This window comes from Salmo trutta, chromosome 38 (genome assembly GCF_901001165.1).
Source record: "Salmo trutta chromosome 38, fSalTru1.1, whole genome shotgun sequence".
Classification (NCBI taxonomy): domain Eukaryota; kingdom Metazoa; phylum Chordata; class Actinopteri; order Salmoniformes; family Salmonidae; genus Salmo; species Salmo trutta.
This window is the reverse complement of record NC_042994.1, coordinates 15,648,344-15,664,777: the sequence shown is the minus strand read 5'-3', so window position 1 is coordinate 15,664,777 and position 16,434 is coordinate 15,648,344. Positions and strand designations below refer to the sequence as shown.

At 45.3% G+C, this 16,434-nt stretch overlaps 1 protein-coding gene across 1 annotated transcript; it reads left to right on the top strand.

Moving 5' to 3' along the window:
* Window positions 1-6,261: 6,261 nt before the first annotated feature.
* On the top strand, window positions 6,262-15,794 carry LOC115177956 (caspase recruitment domain-containing protein 14; the record flags this gene model as incomplete). The annotated part of the gene is given in 10 exon segments (XM_029738955.1): window positions 6,262-6,364; window positions 7,306-7,766; window positions 11,053-11,190; window positions 11,592-11,917; window positions 13,755-13,913; window positions 14,124-14,231; window positions 14,383-14,508; window positions 15,115-15,261; window positions 15,424-15,552; window positions 15,736-15,794. Coding segments are annotated over 9 exon segments (1,406 nt in total), but the record flags the coding sequence as incomplete, so codon positions are not given.
* Between the last annotated feature and the right edge of the window lie 640 nt (window positions 15,795-16,434).

Genomic DNA, 16,434 nt, shown 5'->3' with positions numbered 1-16,434 from the left:
GGTCTTTGTACTACTACACCCATGTATTGCACACAAAGTGTCTTTTTGTTACTTTTCCTAAAAACCTTCCATATCACAGGCTATAATTCAAAGCGGCTCCAAGTAAATAGCCTACATAGGCCGTAAGGAAGTAACTCAATGGAATGAATGTGGTTTTTGGAGGGGCAACCACTGATGTGTCATCTCAGTGACTGTTTATTTTCCAGTTAAGTTCTGACATCATTGCAATTGTCATATTTAAATAGCAATCAGGATTCCACATTATTCAAATATATTTGGCATGTGGCATCACATGAGCTAAAAATGGATACACTATACAGTACCAGTCAAAGTTTGGACACACCTACTCATTCAAGGGTTTTTCTTTATTTTTTCTATTTTCTACATTGTAGAATAATAGTGAAGACATCAAAACTATGAAATAACACATATGGAATCATGTAGTAACCATTTTTTTTTAAACAAATACAAATATATTTGAGATTATTCAAAGTAGCCACCCTTTGCCTTGAAGACAGCTTTGCACACGCTTGGCATTCTCTCAACCAGCTTCACCTGGAATGGTTTTCCAACAGTCTGGAAGGAGTTCCCACATATGCTGAGCACTTGTTGGCTGCTTTTCCTTCACTCTGCAGTCCAACCCATCCCAAACCATCTCAATTGGGTTGAGGTTGGATGATTATAAAGGCCAGGTCATCTGATGCAGCACTTCGTCACTCTCCTTATTGGTCAAATAGCCCTTACACAGCCTGAAGGTGAGTTGGGTCATTATCCTGTTGAAAAACAAATGATAGTCCCATTAAGCGCAAACCAGATGGGATGGTATATCGCTGCAGAATGCTGTGATAGCCATGCTGGTTAAGTATGCCTTGAATTTGAAATAAATCACAGACCGTGTCACCAGCAAAGCACCCCTACACCATCACACCTCCTCCTCCATGCTTCACGGTGGGAACCACACATGCGGAGATCATGCGTTCACCTACTCTGCGTCTCACAAAGACACCGGTTGGAATCAAAAATCTCACATTTGGACTCATCAGACCAAAGTTCAGATGTCCACCGGTCTAATGTCCATTGCTTGTGTTTCTTGGCCCAAGCAAGTCTCTTCTTATTATTATTTTGTTTGTTTTTCCGCATTGTTTGCAACTTATTTTGTACATACTGTTGCTGCTACCGTCTCTTATGACCGAGCGGTGTTCGGCTGTCGACGTCACCAGTCTTCTAGCAATCACCGATCCATTTTTAATTTTCCATTTGTTTTGTCTTGTTTTCCCACACACCTGTTTTTCATTCCCTCATTACGTGTTGTGTATTTAACCCTCTGTTCCCCCCATGTCTTTGTGCGGAATTGTTTGTTGTAAGTGCTTGTGCATATTGTTGTCTGGTGCGCGACGGGTTTTGTACCCATACGTTGTTATTCTGGATGCCGGTGGTTTTGAATATTAAACTGCTCCGGTTATTACCCAGTTCTGCTCTCCTGCGTCTGACTTCTCTGCCACCAGTTACGCACCCCTTACAAAAAGAGCTTCTGGAAATCAGAACAGTGATTACTCACCTTGAACTGGACAAAGAATTTCTCTTTAATGAGTCGGAAAAGAGGGATTTACTCCAGACACCCGAACAAGCCCTCCTCCCCGTCATTCGTAGGAGAAAGAAACGGAAAAGATTTTGCGGAAGAAGATCGGGGTGCCTTGTGAGGATCCGCCAACAAGTGGCTAATCTGCCGTTGCCATCTGTACTATTGGCCAATGTACAATCGCTGGATAATAAATTGGACGAACTAAAAGCAAGTATATCCTACCAACGGGCCATTAAAAACTGTAATATCTTATGTTTCACCGAGTCGTGGCTGAACGACGACATGATAACAAACAGCTGGCGGGTTATACACTGTATCGGCAGGATAGAACAGCAGCCTCTGGTAAGACAAGGGGTGGTGGTCTATGTATATTTGTAAACAACAGCTGGTGCACGATATCTAAGTAAGTCTCGATGTTTTGCTCGCCTGAGGTAGTGTGGTCGACAGCTTATCATGACAGCTCTATCTACCTAGAGAGTTTTCATCTGTATTTTTCGGAGCTGTCTACATACCATCACAGACCGATGCTGGCACTAAGACCGCACTCAATGAGCTGTATACCGCCATAAGCAAACAGGAAAATGCTCATCCAGAGGCAGCGCTCCTAGTGGCCCGGAACTTTAATGAAGGGAAACTTAAATCCGTTTTACCTAATTTCCATCAGCATGTTAAATATGCAACCAGAGGGAAAAATCTCTAGACCACCTTTACTCACACACAGAGACGTGTACAAAGCTCTCCCACGCCTTCCATTTGGCAAATCTGACCATAATTCTGTCCTCCTGATTCCCACTTACAAGCTAAAATTTAAGCAGGAAGCACCAGTGACTCAGTCAATAAAAAAAATTGTCAAATGAAGCAGATGCTAAGCTACAGGACTGTTTTCATAGCACAGACTGGAATATGTTCCGGGATAATTCCGATGGAATTGAGGAGTACACCACATCAGTCACTGGCTTCATCAATAAGGGCATCGATGACATTGTCCCCACAGTGACTGTACGTACATACCCCAAGCAGAAGCCATGGATTACAGGCAACATCCGCACTGAGCTAAAGGATAGAGCTGCCGCTTTCAAGGAGCGGGACTCTAACCCGGAAGCTTATAAGAAATCCCGCTATGCCCTCTGACGAACTATCAAACAAGCAAGGCGTCAATACAGGACTAAGATCGAATCGTACTACACCAGCTCCGACGCTCGTCGGATGTGGCAGGGCTTGCAAACTATTACAGACTACAAAGGGAAGAACAGCCGAGAGCTGCCCTGTGACACGAGCCTACCAGACGAGCTAAATTACTTCTATGATTGCTTCGAGGCTAGTAACACTGAAACATGCATGAGAGCATCGACTGTGTGATCACGCTCTCCGCAGCTGAGTGTAAGACCTTTAAACAGGTCAACATTCACAAGGCCGCAGGGCCAGATGGATTACCAGGATGTGTACCCTGAACATGCGCTGACCAACTGGCAAGTGTCTTCACTGACATTTTCAACCTCTCCCTGTCTGAGTCTGTAATACCAACATTTCAAGCAGACCACCATAGTCCCTGTGCCCAAGAACACTAAGGTAACCTGCCTAAATGACTACCGAACCGTAGCACTCACGTCTGTAGTCACGAAGTGCTTTGAAAGGCTGGTCATGGCTCACATCAACACCATTATCCCAGAAACCCTAGACCCACTCCAATTTGCATACTGCCCCAACAGATCCACAGATGATGCAATCTATATTGCACTCCACACTGCCCTTCACACCTGGACAAAAGGAACACCTATATGAGAATGCTGTTCATTGACTACAGCTCAGCGTTCAAAACCATAGTGCCCTCAAAGCTCATAACTAAGCTAAGGACCCTGGGACTAAACACCTCCCTCTGCAACTGGAACCTAGACTTTCTGACAGGCCGCCCCCAGGTGGTAAGGGTAGGTAACAGCACATGCACCACGCTGATCTTCAACACAGGGGCACCTCAGGGGTGCCTACTCAGTCCCCTCCTGTACTCCCTGTTCACTCATGACTTGAAGGCCAGGCACGACTCCAATACCATGATTACGTTTGCCGATGACACAACAGTGGTCGGCCTGATCACCAACAACGACGAGACAGCATATAGGGAGGAGGTCAGAGACCTGGCCATGTGGTGCCAGGACAACAACCTCTCCCTCAACGTGATCAAGACAAAGGAGATGATCGTGGACTACAGGAAAAAGAGGACCAAGCACGCCCCCATTCTCATCGATGGGGCTGTAGTGGAGCAGGTTGAGAGCTTCAAGTTCCTTGGTGTCCACGTCACCAACAAACTGGTCCAAGTACACCAAGATAGTTGTGAAGAGGGCACAACAAAACCTATTCCCCCTCAGGAGACTGAAAAGATTTGGCATTGGTCCTCAGATCCTCAAAAGGTTCTACAGCTGCACCATCGAGAGCATCCTGACTGGTTGCATCTCTGCCTGGTATGGCAACTGCTCGGCCTCCATCCGCAAGGCACTACAGAGGGTAGTGAGAACGGCCCAGTACATCACTCGGGCCAAGCTTCCTGCCGCCCAGGACCTCTATACTAGGCGGTGTCAGAGGAAGAAGGACCTAAAAATTGTCAAAGACTCCAGCCACCCTAGTCATAGACTGTTCTCTCTGCTACCGCATGGAAAGCGGTACCAGAGCGTTTAGGTCCAAGAGGCTTCTAAACAACTTCTACCCCCAAGCCATAAGACTCCTGAACATCTAATCAAATGGCTATCCAGACTATTTGCATTGCACCCTTTCCTGTGGCGGTCCCCATGAGAGCCAGTTTCATCATATCACTTGATGGTTTTTGCGACTGCACTTTAAGAAACTCTAGAAATGTTCTAGAAATGTTCCGTATTGACTGACCTTCCTATCTTAAAGTAATTATGGACTATCATTTCTCATTTGAGCTGTTCTTGCCATAATATGGACTTGGTCTTTTATCAAATAGGGCTATCTTCTGTATACCACCCCTACCATGTCACAACACAACTGATTGGCTCAAACGCATTAAGAAGGAAAGAAATTCCACAAATTAACTTTTAACAAGGCACACCTGTTAATTGAAATGCATTCCAGGTGACTACGTCATGAAGCTGATTGAGAGAATGCCAAGCGTGTGCAAAGCTGTCATCAAGGCAAATGGTGGCTACTATGAAGAATCTCAAATATGAAATATATTTTAATTTGTTTAACACTTTCTTGGTTACTACATGATTCAATATGTGTTATTTGGATGTCTTCACAATGTTTTTACAATGTAGAAGGGATAAAGAAAAACCCTTGAATGAGTAGGTGTGTCCAAACTTTTGACGTGCACTGTATATACAAAAGTATGTGGACACCCCTTCAAATTAGTGGATTTGGCTATTTCCGCCAAACCCGTTGCTGACAGGTGTATAAAATCGAGCACACAGCCATGCCATCTCCATAGACAAACATTGGCAATAGAATGGCCTCACTGAAGACCTCAGTGACTTTCAACGTGGCACCATCATAGGATGCCACCTTTTCAACAAATCAGTTCGTAAAATTCCTGCCCTGCTAGAGCTGCTCTGGTCAACTGTAAGTGCTGTAAGTGTGAAGTGGAAACATCTACAAGAAACAACGCCTCAGCCGCGAAGGGGTAGGCCCCACAAGCTCACATGAAGCTCCAAACAAACAGTTCTTGCAACACTCACTACCAACATCAGAACTGCCCCAGGAAATAACTTCAGCACAAGAACTGTTTGTTTGGAGCTTCATGAAATGGGTTTCCATGGCCTAGCAGCCGCACACAAGCCTAAGATCACCATGCGCAATGCCAAGCATCGGCTGGAGTGGTGTAAAGCTCGCCGCCATTGGACTCCTGAGCAGTGAAAACACGTTCCCTGGAGTGATGAATCACTCTTTACCATCTGGCAGTCCGGAGGACTAATCTGGGTTTGACGAATGCCAGGAGAACGCTACCTGCCCAAATGCATAGTGCCAACTGTAAAGTTTGGTGGAGGAGGAATAATGTTCTGGGGCTTGTTGTCCATGGTTCGGGCTAGGCCCCTTAGTTCCAGTGAAGGGAAATGTTAACACTACAGCATACAATAACAGTCTAGACGATTCTGTGCTTCCAACTTTGTGGCAACAGTTTGGGGAAGGTCCTTTCCTGTTCCAGCATGACAACAACCCTGTGCATAAAGCGAGGTCCATACAGACATGGTTTGTTGAGATCGGTGTGGAAGAACTTGACTGGCCTGCACAGAGCCCTGACCTTAACTCCATCGAACACCTTTGGGATGAATTGCAAAGCTGACCACGAGCCAGGCCTAATCGCCCAACATCAGTGCCTGACCTCACTAAAGCTCTTGTGGCTGAATAGAAGCAAGTCCCTCCATCAATGTTCCAACATCTAGTGGAAAGCCTTCCCAGAAGAGTGGAGGCTGTTATAGCAGCAAAGGGGGGACCAACTCCATATTAATGCCCAAGATTTTGGAATGAGATGTTCAACGAGCAGGTGTCCACATACCTTTGGTCATGTATTGTAAGTCCAACCACAGCCTTTTAATATTCAATTGCCCTAGGAATGTTACCAGGAAATAGATTAATATGTCTTTTTTCATTGTCTGAAATAACCCGGATTATTTATGTTTTGATTGGTTGATTAGTAACTTTGTATGTTTAGTCAGTTTAGTTGCCCTTCTCGCCCTTGCGCTGTCATTGGCGGGAGGAGTGCTGCTCGCACAAGTAGGGTCGTTCATGGTGATTGTATATATAGGCTACACCGGCGACTTCCAAGAAAAGGTAAATGGCACTAATCAATTTTAGTCACGTTTTGTAAATATTATAAGAAGTCATTTTAAGCTATTTTAAGTAGGCCTATGTCTTTTACTTTAAATAGATGCGTGTGAATTGTACTCATTTCCTGAAATTCCTCATGCTTATCTCCCTGCATTTGCCAGTTTTTTGCAGCTTACTTGAATACATGCTATCGTGTACAGACCAAAGGCAAATGTGTAGCCTACCCTTTGTATCTAGGGTTTTGTTATTATAGCCAAACTTTGGCATTGTATTAGTTTACTCGTGGTAATAACAGTCACATATGGTAACAACACAATACGAAGCATGCATATACAGGTGGTACATTTCCAGCGAAGATACCCTATCTCTTGATCTATTGTTTTTCGATGAAATCGAGGAGGGGACTGTGGATGTGCGTCTGTCCATCTGTCCGTTCGTTTAGTCACACGCGATATCTCGGACTGTACTGAAGATAATATTTGACGAAACTTCGGTGAATTATGCGTTTTGCTATAGAGATCCGGCATTTACAAAATTGCACTGATTGGCCCAATGCGGGAGCTATAGTAATTGGAATGAATTAATTAATTAGTGAAGTTAATTCTGTATCTTTATGACAGTGGTTGTGAATCACAAAGATACAGAATTATTCATTCCTTCATGTGACGTGGCCCCATTCAACAAACAGTGCAATATGGCTTCAGTAATTAAGAACGTGGAGGAAGGCAAGTAGCTTTGTGTTCTAGCAGCGGATATTGAATCAGAGCCATGTAGTGCAAACAAAAGGTACACTAGGCCTACATCAATGAAGCACGAGTACTACGGCACAATATGATGTTTACAATTGTGAAATGTACACATTTTCAGGTTATTGTGTGCATGCATGGGCAGTCCCTTGGTGTGTGGGCACTGATTTACTGTGGATTATGTTTCTTGTCTTTCAGGTTTTCCCACACACACACACCATTGCATGCATAGACGCCTACACCAGCTGGGAGTGGAAAATAAATCTCTCTCACACAGTGCTGGAGTTCCTGTGTCTCTGACAGTTTGCTGTTCTCCCAGCACCGGACAGCGATGATGCTAGGTGTGTGTGATTGAGCGTGTGTGTCTTCAGGGACTGCCTGCGACCATCATTGACTGTGACACTCGCCCGAAGTGTGTCGCCTCACACACACGCCCACACTGATCATGGCAGCGGAGTGTGTTCCGGAGGGGCCCGACCTTAAGGAGATGGGTGACGAAGATGTATGGGAGCTGATCAACGACAACCGCCATCGTATTTCCCTGGGTGTGAAACCATGTATGTTGATCCCCTACCTGCGCCAGGCCAGGGTCCTCACAGAGATGGATGAAGACGAGATCCTCTCCAGCCTTAAGCTCACCAACCGCTCCATGAGGACCAGTAAGACTTCTATTCTATTCGTTTCTATGATTTTCTATTGTATTACTTTTGAATGCTCTCTGTATTTTTTTTCTATTCTGTTGAATTATATTCCATTCAATTGTATTTGATTCTATCGGTGGTGATTTTTTTTCACTTGGTTTTGTTTATACATTTCTTTGGTGGAGTAAGTAGTAAGCCTTGTCCCAGCCAGAACGGCCCATAGGGGCATGAGCCTATTTTCTGTTTCTGTAGCGTGAGGCAGCCTGATGTACAAGTATACCCCCTGGGCAGTTTTTTCTCAAGCAGAGAGACATCAGGTCCCATTTTTAGACTTTTTCGTATGAATCGACCATGATCCAAACTTCCAACCAATGCAATCTCAGGGTGGACACTTTAACCACAAGGTCACTGAGTTGGCAGGAGTTTGGATGAGTAAGAGATACTGTTATAGGGTGACCACACACTCACCCAGTTTTGGTGAGGAAATGTAACTTCCTTATGTAATAAAATACATTTGACAAGAAAAATATGATTATTCATGTTTTGAATCATTCAGTGCGGTCTTTCTCTAACAAATCATTAGAATTACTGTCACGTCCTGACCAGTAATAGGGTCTATTTGTTATTGTAGCTTGGTCAGGACGTGGCAGAGGGTATTTGTTTTCATGGTTTTGGGTTATGTTTAGATAGAGGGATATTTTGTGTAGAGTGTTTCTGGGGTTTATTGGTGTTTGTGTATTGTAGAGGGGTTATTTGATTTATGTGTTCCGGGGTGTTGGGTATGTTCTTGTGTTTTATTTCTAGGGGCTGTTCTAATTTATGTATTTCTTTGTTGGCCTGTGTGGCTCTCAATCAGGAACAGCTGTTCCTGATTGAGAGTCATATTTAGGGAGCTTGTTTGCGCCTGTCACTTTGTGGGAGGTTATTGCTGTGTATAGCTTTGTTGCCTTACCGGCCTGTTATTAGTCGTTGTCGCTCTGGATAAGAGCGTCTGCTAAATTACTTAAATGTTAAATGTTAAAATTAGATTACGGAATCCAACTTTTAAAAGTAATTGTCACATTCTTCTTCGTCTGATAAAGAGAAATCATTGTCGGACCAATACGCAGCGGGGAAATGTGCACTCATCTTCTGTTTATTTAAACGGACAAGAAGGTAAACCAAAACAAACATGTACACAACAAAATTGTGTACATGTTTGTTTTGGTTTACCTTCTTGTCCGTTTAAATAAACAGAAGATGAGTGCACATTTCCCCGCTGCGTATTGGTCCGACAATGATTTCTCTTTATCAGACGAAGAAGAATGTGACAATTACTTTTAAAAGTTGGATTCCGTAATCTAATTTTAACATTTAACATTTAAGTAATTTAGCAGACGCTCTTATCCAGAGCGACTTACAAATTGGTGCATTCACCTTATGATATCCAGTGGAACAACCACTTTACAATAGTACATCTATATCTTTTTTTGGGGGGGGGGGGGGGGGGGGGGTTAGAAGGATTACTTTATCCTATCCTAGGTATTCCTTAAAGAGGTGGGGTTTCAGGTGTCTCCGGAAGGTGGTGATTGACTCCACTGTCCTGGCGTCGTGAGGGAGCTTGTTCCACCATAGGGGTGCCAGAGCAGCGAACAGTTTTGACTGGGCTGAGCGGGAACTGTGCTTCCTCAGAGGTAGGGGGGCCAGCAGGCCAGAGGTGGATGAACGCAGTGCCCTTGTTTGGGTGTAGGGCCTGATCAGAGCCTGAAGGTACGGAGGTGCCGTCCCCCTCACAGCTCCGTAGGCAAGCACCATGGTCTTGTAGCGGATGCGAGCTTCAACTGGAAGCCAGTGGAGAGAGCGGAGGAGCGGGGTGACGTGAGAGAACTTGGGAAGGTTGAACACCAGACGGGCTGCGGCGTTCTGGATGAGTTGTAGGGGTTTAATGGCACAGGCAGGGAGCCCAGCCAACAGCGAGTTGCAGTAATCCAGACGGGAGATGACAAGTGCCTGGATTAGGACCTGCGCCGCTGTTGTAGAGCATGAACCTACAGGATCGGGTCACCGCCTTGATGTTAGTGGAGAACGACAGGGTGTTGTCCAGGGTCACGCCAAGGTTCTTAGCACTCTGGGAGGAGGACACAATGGAGTTGTCAACCGTGATGGCGAGATCATGGAACGGGCAGTCCTTCCCCGGGAGGAAGAGCAGCTCCGTCTTGCCGAGGTTCAGCTTGAGGTGGTGATCCGTCATCCACACTGATATGTCTGCCAGACATGCAGAGATGCGATTCGCCACCTGGTTATCAGAAGGGGGAAAGGAGAAGATTAATTGTGTGTCGTCTGCATAGCAATGACAGGAGAGGCCATGTGAGGATATGACAGAGCCAAGTGACTTGGTGTATAGCGAGAATAGGAGAGGGCCTAGAACTGAGCCCTGGGGGGACACCAGTGGTGAGAGCACGTGGTGCGGAGACAGATTCTCGCCACGCCACCTGGTAGGAGCGACCTGTCAGGTAGGACGCAATCCAAGCGTGGGCCGCGCCGGAGATGCCCAACTCGGAGAGTCCGTTAAAAAGCACCGAGCTCTGTTGACATAGCTTTTGAGGATTTTTCATTTTGTTGTCGTCGTCTTCAAAGCTGTTTCCGCGGGTCGCAAAAAAACAAAGGCTCCGAGCTGAATGAAATCTAAAAGGCCTTGAAAATAAAACGCTTTCTATATGCTCAGTGCTCCATTGACATTTCACAGAGATACGCTTGTTTGTTTTTTTAGAAATCTTCATATAAGGACAGGAATTTCGAATTCAAATAAAAAGCGTATACTACAATATGAAAATACTACATGGCATGCCTCAAAATCCATATCCAACTTTTATGTCCAGCGGATTCAAGAAGAAAGATGACGAGTTCAACGGGAAAGTGAGCCTGTCATGTAGCCTTAGTTCTTAGTTCTTGCACAGAATCCAGTTCCACGGGCCAGCATCCCTGTGGAACGCTTTCAACACCTAGAGTCCACGCCCTGACAAATTGAGGCAAAAGGGGGTGCAACTCAATGTTAGGAAGGTGTTCATAATGTTTTGTCCACTCCGTGTATATCTACGCACTTGAGCATGTCTTATAACTGGTGATGAAAAATTGTTCTGCAATTCATAAATGTTTATAACTCAACAAGTCCATATTTGTATGGTGTCTGTCCCTATCGAAATCCTAAATGAATGATGAAATACAACAGTACATTTTTATGAATAACAGTCCATAAAACAATCCATCTACGTGTTTGATTTACGTTGTGCACTCCCCGTCCTATTCAACCCTTTATCTTCTTTAGGTCACATGCTGGACCTGCTGCGTATCCAGGGGAGGAACGGCGCAATGGCCCTGCTGGAGAGCCTGATGATCCACTACCCCACCCTCTACACCCAGGTCACAGGCCGCAAGCCCAGCACCGAGCCCTCTGGCTTCAGTGGTGAGTAGCATGCAACACATGACCTGTTTCCCATGTGGCTCATTTAGGCCATGTGTTAAGGAGTAGGGAAAGGGGGATACCTAGTCAGTTGTACAACTGAATGCATTCAACTGAAATGTGTCTTCTGCATTCAACCCAACCACTCTGAATCAGGGCATGTTACCTTGTGTGAAGGATGGTGGCTCTTTTTTAAGTTGTCCTGTCTGCTTGAAAACAGCACAATGTGTTCATTCTATTCATCAGTAAACAGTATTCTCATTGTAAATTATTCACATAATCTCCATTGGGGTAAATAATCATTGAGTAAAAATATTTGGTTGGGAAATTATACATAGCCCAACCAGTTGTCATGGGCTAGCAGAAGGGTGTAGTGCGTCCATCTTAACCTGATTTCCTCCCAGGCCTGATTAAGTGCTCGGACTTGACCGAGTACTTGGTCAGAGCCGTGACAGGGATGCAGAAGGAGCTGCAGGAGGCTCGGCAGGAGGCCAGTCGGCTGGGGTCACGTTGCACCTCCCTGGAGGTGGAGCTAGGTCAGACTCTGGAGTGTCAGGAGGAGTCTCGCCGTCTTAAGGCTGACCACGACCGCATGAGGAAGAACTTGGCTGCCGCGCACCACGACATCTTGAAGCTGAAGGACGAGAAGTGTGACCTGTATGTGCGGTACACGGCCGCCATCGAGGAGAGGTCGGCCGCCAACATCCACTGTAGCGACCTCAACCTGCAGGTTAGGGTAAAAGGGTTAGCTGTGTGATGTTCAGGAGTGGTGGTGACTGCACTGCGTTACATGAAGTGATAAGTTGTGGTATTGACAGTGTTGCTACAGGGTTGACCAAAAGTATTGTAAAGTCGATTGAACTAATAACAGCATTATTTTGGCGTATAAACGTGTTAACTTCTATGGGCTAGGTGGGGCGCTAGCGTCCCAGGGCGGAAAATTCAAAAATAACAAAATGTCATAATTCAACTTTCTCAAACATAAAACTATTTTACACCATTTTAAAGATAAACTTCTCGTTAATCTAACCACATTGTCCGATTTCAAAAAGGCTTTACAGCGAAAGCAAAACATTAGATTATGTCAGGAGAGTACCCTGCCAAAAATAATCACACAGCCATTTTCCAAGCAAGGACATGTGTCAATAAAACCCAAAACCACAGCTAAATGAAGCACTAACCTTTGACGATCTTCATCATATGACACTCCTAGGACATTATGTTACACAATACATGTATGTTTTGTTCGATAAAGTTCATATTTATATCCAAAAACAGCATTTTACATTGGCGCGTGATGTTCAGAAAATGTATTCCCACCAAAACGCCGGTGAATGTGCACATCAATTTACAAAAATACTCATCATAAACGTTGACAAAATATATTTAAGAATTACAGATAGACTACCCCTGGATGCAACCGCTGTGTCAGATTTTAAAATAGCTTTATGGAGAAAGCACATTTTTCAATATTCTGAGTACATAGCTCAGCCATCACGGCGAGCTATTCAGACACCCGCCAAGTTCGGGGCAACCTAAACTCAGAATTAGTATTAGAAATATTCTCTTACCTTTGCTGATCTTCGTCAGAATGCACTCCCAGGACTGCTACTTCCACAAGAAATGTTGTTTTTGTTCGAAATAATCCATATTTATGTACAAATACCTCCGTTTTGTTCGTGCGTACAGATCACTTATCCAAAGGCATAATGCGTGAGCGCGGAACGAGAGATGAAAAGTCAAAATGTTCTATTACCATACTTAGAAGCATGTCAAACGCTGTTTAAAATCAATCTTCATGGTATTTTTAATGTAAAATTGTGATAATATTCCAACCGGACAATAGCATATTCATTCAAGAAGAAAAAGAAGGAGGGGCGCGCTCGCGGGACCGAGCATATCCAATCCCTTTGTTGCCAGGCAGACCACTCAGTAACTGAGCTCCTATTATCTGCCCAGTGACAGGAAAATGCTCAAACCACTTTCTGAAGGCTTTAGACAGCCAATGGAAGCCTTAGGAAGTGCAACGTCCCCCACAGACACTGTAGTTTCGATAGAGAATCAAAAGAAGAACTACAATTCTCAGACTTTCCACTTCCTGCTTGGAATTTTCTCAGGTTTTTGCCTGCCATATGAGTTCTGTTATACTCACAGACACCATTCAAGCAGTTTTAGAAACTTCAGAGTGTTTTCTATCCAAATCTACTAATAATATGCATATTCTAGTTTCTGGGCCAGAGTAGTAACCTGTTTAAATTGGGTATGTTTTTCATCCGGCCGTGAAAATACTGCCCCTGAGCCCAGACAGGTTAAAGCTCCTGCAGCTCCTTCTCACTACTTTTCTTCTCTCCAGCTCTGTTTCGTCAACAGTACAAAAACAAGAACAACAGCCACGGGGTGGACAGTGGCACTGTTTCCCCTACTGCGGATTCCATCTTTAAGAGATACATTTCATTTACTTTAAGAAACAACAAGGGACAATAGAAAACATGTTGAAGCAGCTGTGGTCAAATACTGCGGTGTACAGTATTTGTGACAGTAGTCTTCTGTTTTTCTATGATGGGCAGGTATATCAGCTTCAGTTTGAGCTGCGCAAAGCCCAGACAGAGACGGACTTCGAGAGGCAGCGCTCGCTCAAGTGCACCACTCCCAGCGAGACGCAGCAACTGCGGGAGGAGATTAGCACTCTGCGCCGGCAGCTACTGGTGGTCGAGAAATTCACCCCGGTGAGTGAGGAGGAAACGAGCTCAGAATTCTACAAACAAACTGTAGAATTTCTCAGAGACGCACTGCGGTTCTGACTATTGTCTCTTCCTTTGTCTTTCTCTCGGTTTCTCTCACTATCCCTCTTTACCCTTTTATTTTTCTGGAATTTTCTATCCCCAATTCTCAGTATCCCTGTATCTTTCTCTCCCTCCCCCCCCCCCCCCCCCCAGGCGCGTGAGGATATCCTGGCCCAAGACCTGGCTGAGGCGAGGGAGCAGGCTGAGCAGCTCAGGTGCCACAGAGAGGAGAATGAACAGCTGGCCCGCGAGATGCGGGAGGTGTGTGTGTCTAGGAGATTGTGAACAACCCTGTTGAGTTGGCCATTTTATTCAACAGCAAATATCTGCTGAAAGGCTATATGCTTTGTCTTACACAGTACATTTTAGAGTGGCCAAACTCTAAACACTGCGTGGGTGTGTTTGCTCTTAGATGGTGGAACATAAGGAGTGTCTGGCGCTGCAGGTTCAGAAGCTGACTCTGGACTGTGAGATGTACCAGCAGAAGAGCACTGTCATACAGAGCCAACTGAGGGAGCTACAGGCAGAGAGAGACCACGTACGAAGCTATTACCTTATACCTTATTGCTCATCCTGAAATCTATTATTGGAATGCCATACCTGTCTGTCTGTCTGTCTGTCTGTCTGCCTGCCTGCCTGCCTGCCTACATACCTGTCTGTATATCCTGCCTGTCTGTCTGCCTATATCCACCTATCTGCATACTGACCTGCCGGCATATCTGTCTTTGCTAGTCAGTCCACATACACTGAGTGTACAAAACATTAGGAACACCTGCTCTTTCCTTGACATAAACTGACCAAGTGAATCCAGTTGAAACCTACCTCTTATTGATGTCACTTGTTAAATCCACTTTAATCAGTGTAGATGAAGGGGAGGAGACAGGTTAAAGAAGGATTTTGACGCCTTGAGACAACTGAGACATGCGTATGTGTGCCATTCAGAGGGTGAATGGGAAAGACAAAAGATTTAAGTGCCTTTGAACGGCGTATGGTAGTAGGTGTCGGGTTGTGTCAAGAACTGCAACACAGCTGGGGGGGCGGGGTATAACTCAATATCAGGAAGGTGTCCTTAATGTTTTCAAAACTCATTGTATGTGTGTATGACTTATTGCCGCCCTATGTGTCTGTCTGTCCATCCTTCCAGGCGTACCTGTCCAGAGACGAGGCCCAGGCCCAGATAGCCAGGAGCCTGGCTGAGAAGGACACGCTGCGCAGCCAACTGGTGGAGCTCCAGGAGGTCTTCACCCTCAGGGCCTGCGGGGCCTACCGAGGAGGCCCCAACACGCCAGGGGTAACACACACACACACACACGGTATACATGTGCATACACACATGCACAATGTATACACACTCACGCACACTCCATACACACATTCACATGGTATACAGATTGACTTACAGAGCAGATTGTAAATGAGATACTAAAGACTAATGTGTATGTGTCTGTTCCAGGAGAGGACGTTTAGCTGGGAGAGCCAGGGCTCCAGCAGTGACAGCCTTCCCTCCAGCCCCCCACCTCGGCCCCGCCTCCGCCGCATGCATGCAATTTGCCTTGATTCCTTGGGGGAATGCAGTATAAAGGTGTGTGTGTGTGTGTGTGTGTGTGTGTGTGTGTGTGTGTGTGTGTGTGTGCGCGCGCGCGGGCCTACCGAGCGTGCGCATGCAGGATTTATATCAGTCATGTCAGCTGTTTATATCATCTGAGTTGACTGTAATGATTTGCATCATAAACTTGACTTCTGGTAATTGTGTGTCTGTGTGTAGAGTGGCGATATCACTCCAAGTAGTGTCCGGTCCCAAAATGTGGAGCCTCCATGCCCAGAGTCACTGCGGAGACGAGAAGAGACCCTATGGTACAATCGAGACAGGTAAGGGGTGTGTGTGTTTAAGACAATGTGTGTGTTTAAGACACAGTCCGACTCCTCATTCAGAACCAGTTGAACATTTACACAGTAGCACAGTTGGTGTGCTTCCTTCTATATTCCGAGTGATGTGATGTCACTGTCCAAAGTCTGCTTTTTTTACCAGGAAGGCCATGTGTTTACTCTGTGTGTTGCCGGGAATAGCTTCATTTCAAGGCTTTAATCCCAGCGTCCCCGGCACTTCTTTCTGTTCTAGTAACATGAGACCATTCTACAACAGAGCCATTTCACTATTAAAGCTGTGTAGAGGTAGATTTGATCTTCCTATAAACTATGTGGGGTCTCTCTCTGTGTCCCAAATGGCATTCTATTCCCTATATAGTACAGTAGTTTTGACCAGAGCCCTATGGGTCCTGGTCAAAAGTAGTGCACTATATAGGGATTAGGGTGCCATTGGAAACGCACCCTTGGTGGTCATATTTGATCGAGGATTCAGGTGTTTTTTTAAAAACTAATTATAGGTTGTTGTCACAGGTGAATGGCTGCCCATGTTCATGTTTATTGTCGTAGCTTTGTGTTTACAGTGAAGACAAAAGTCTGT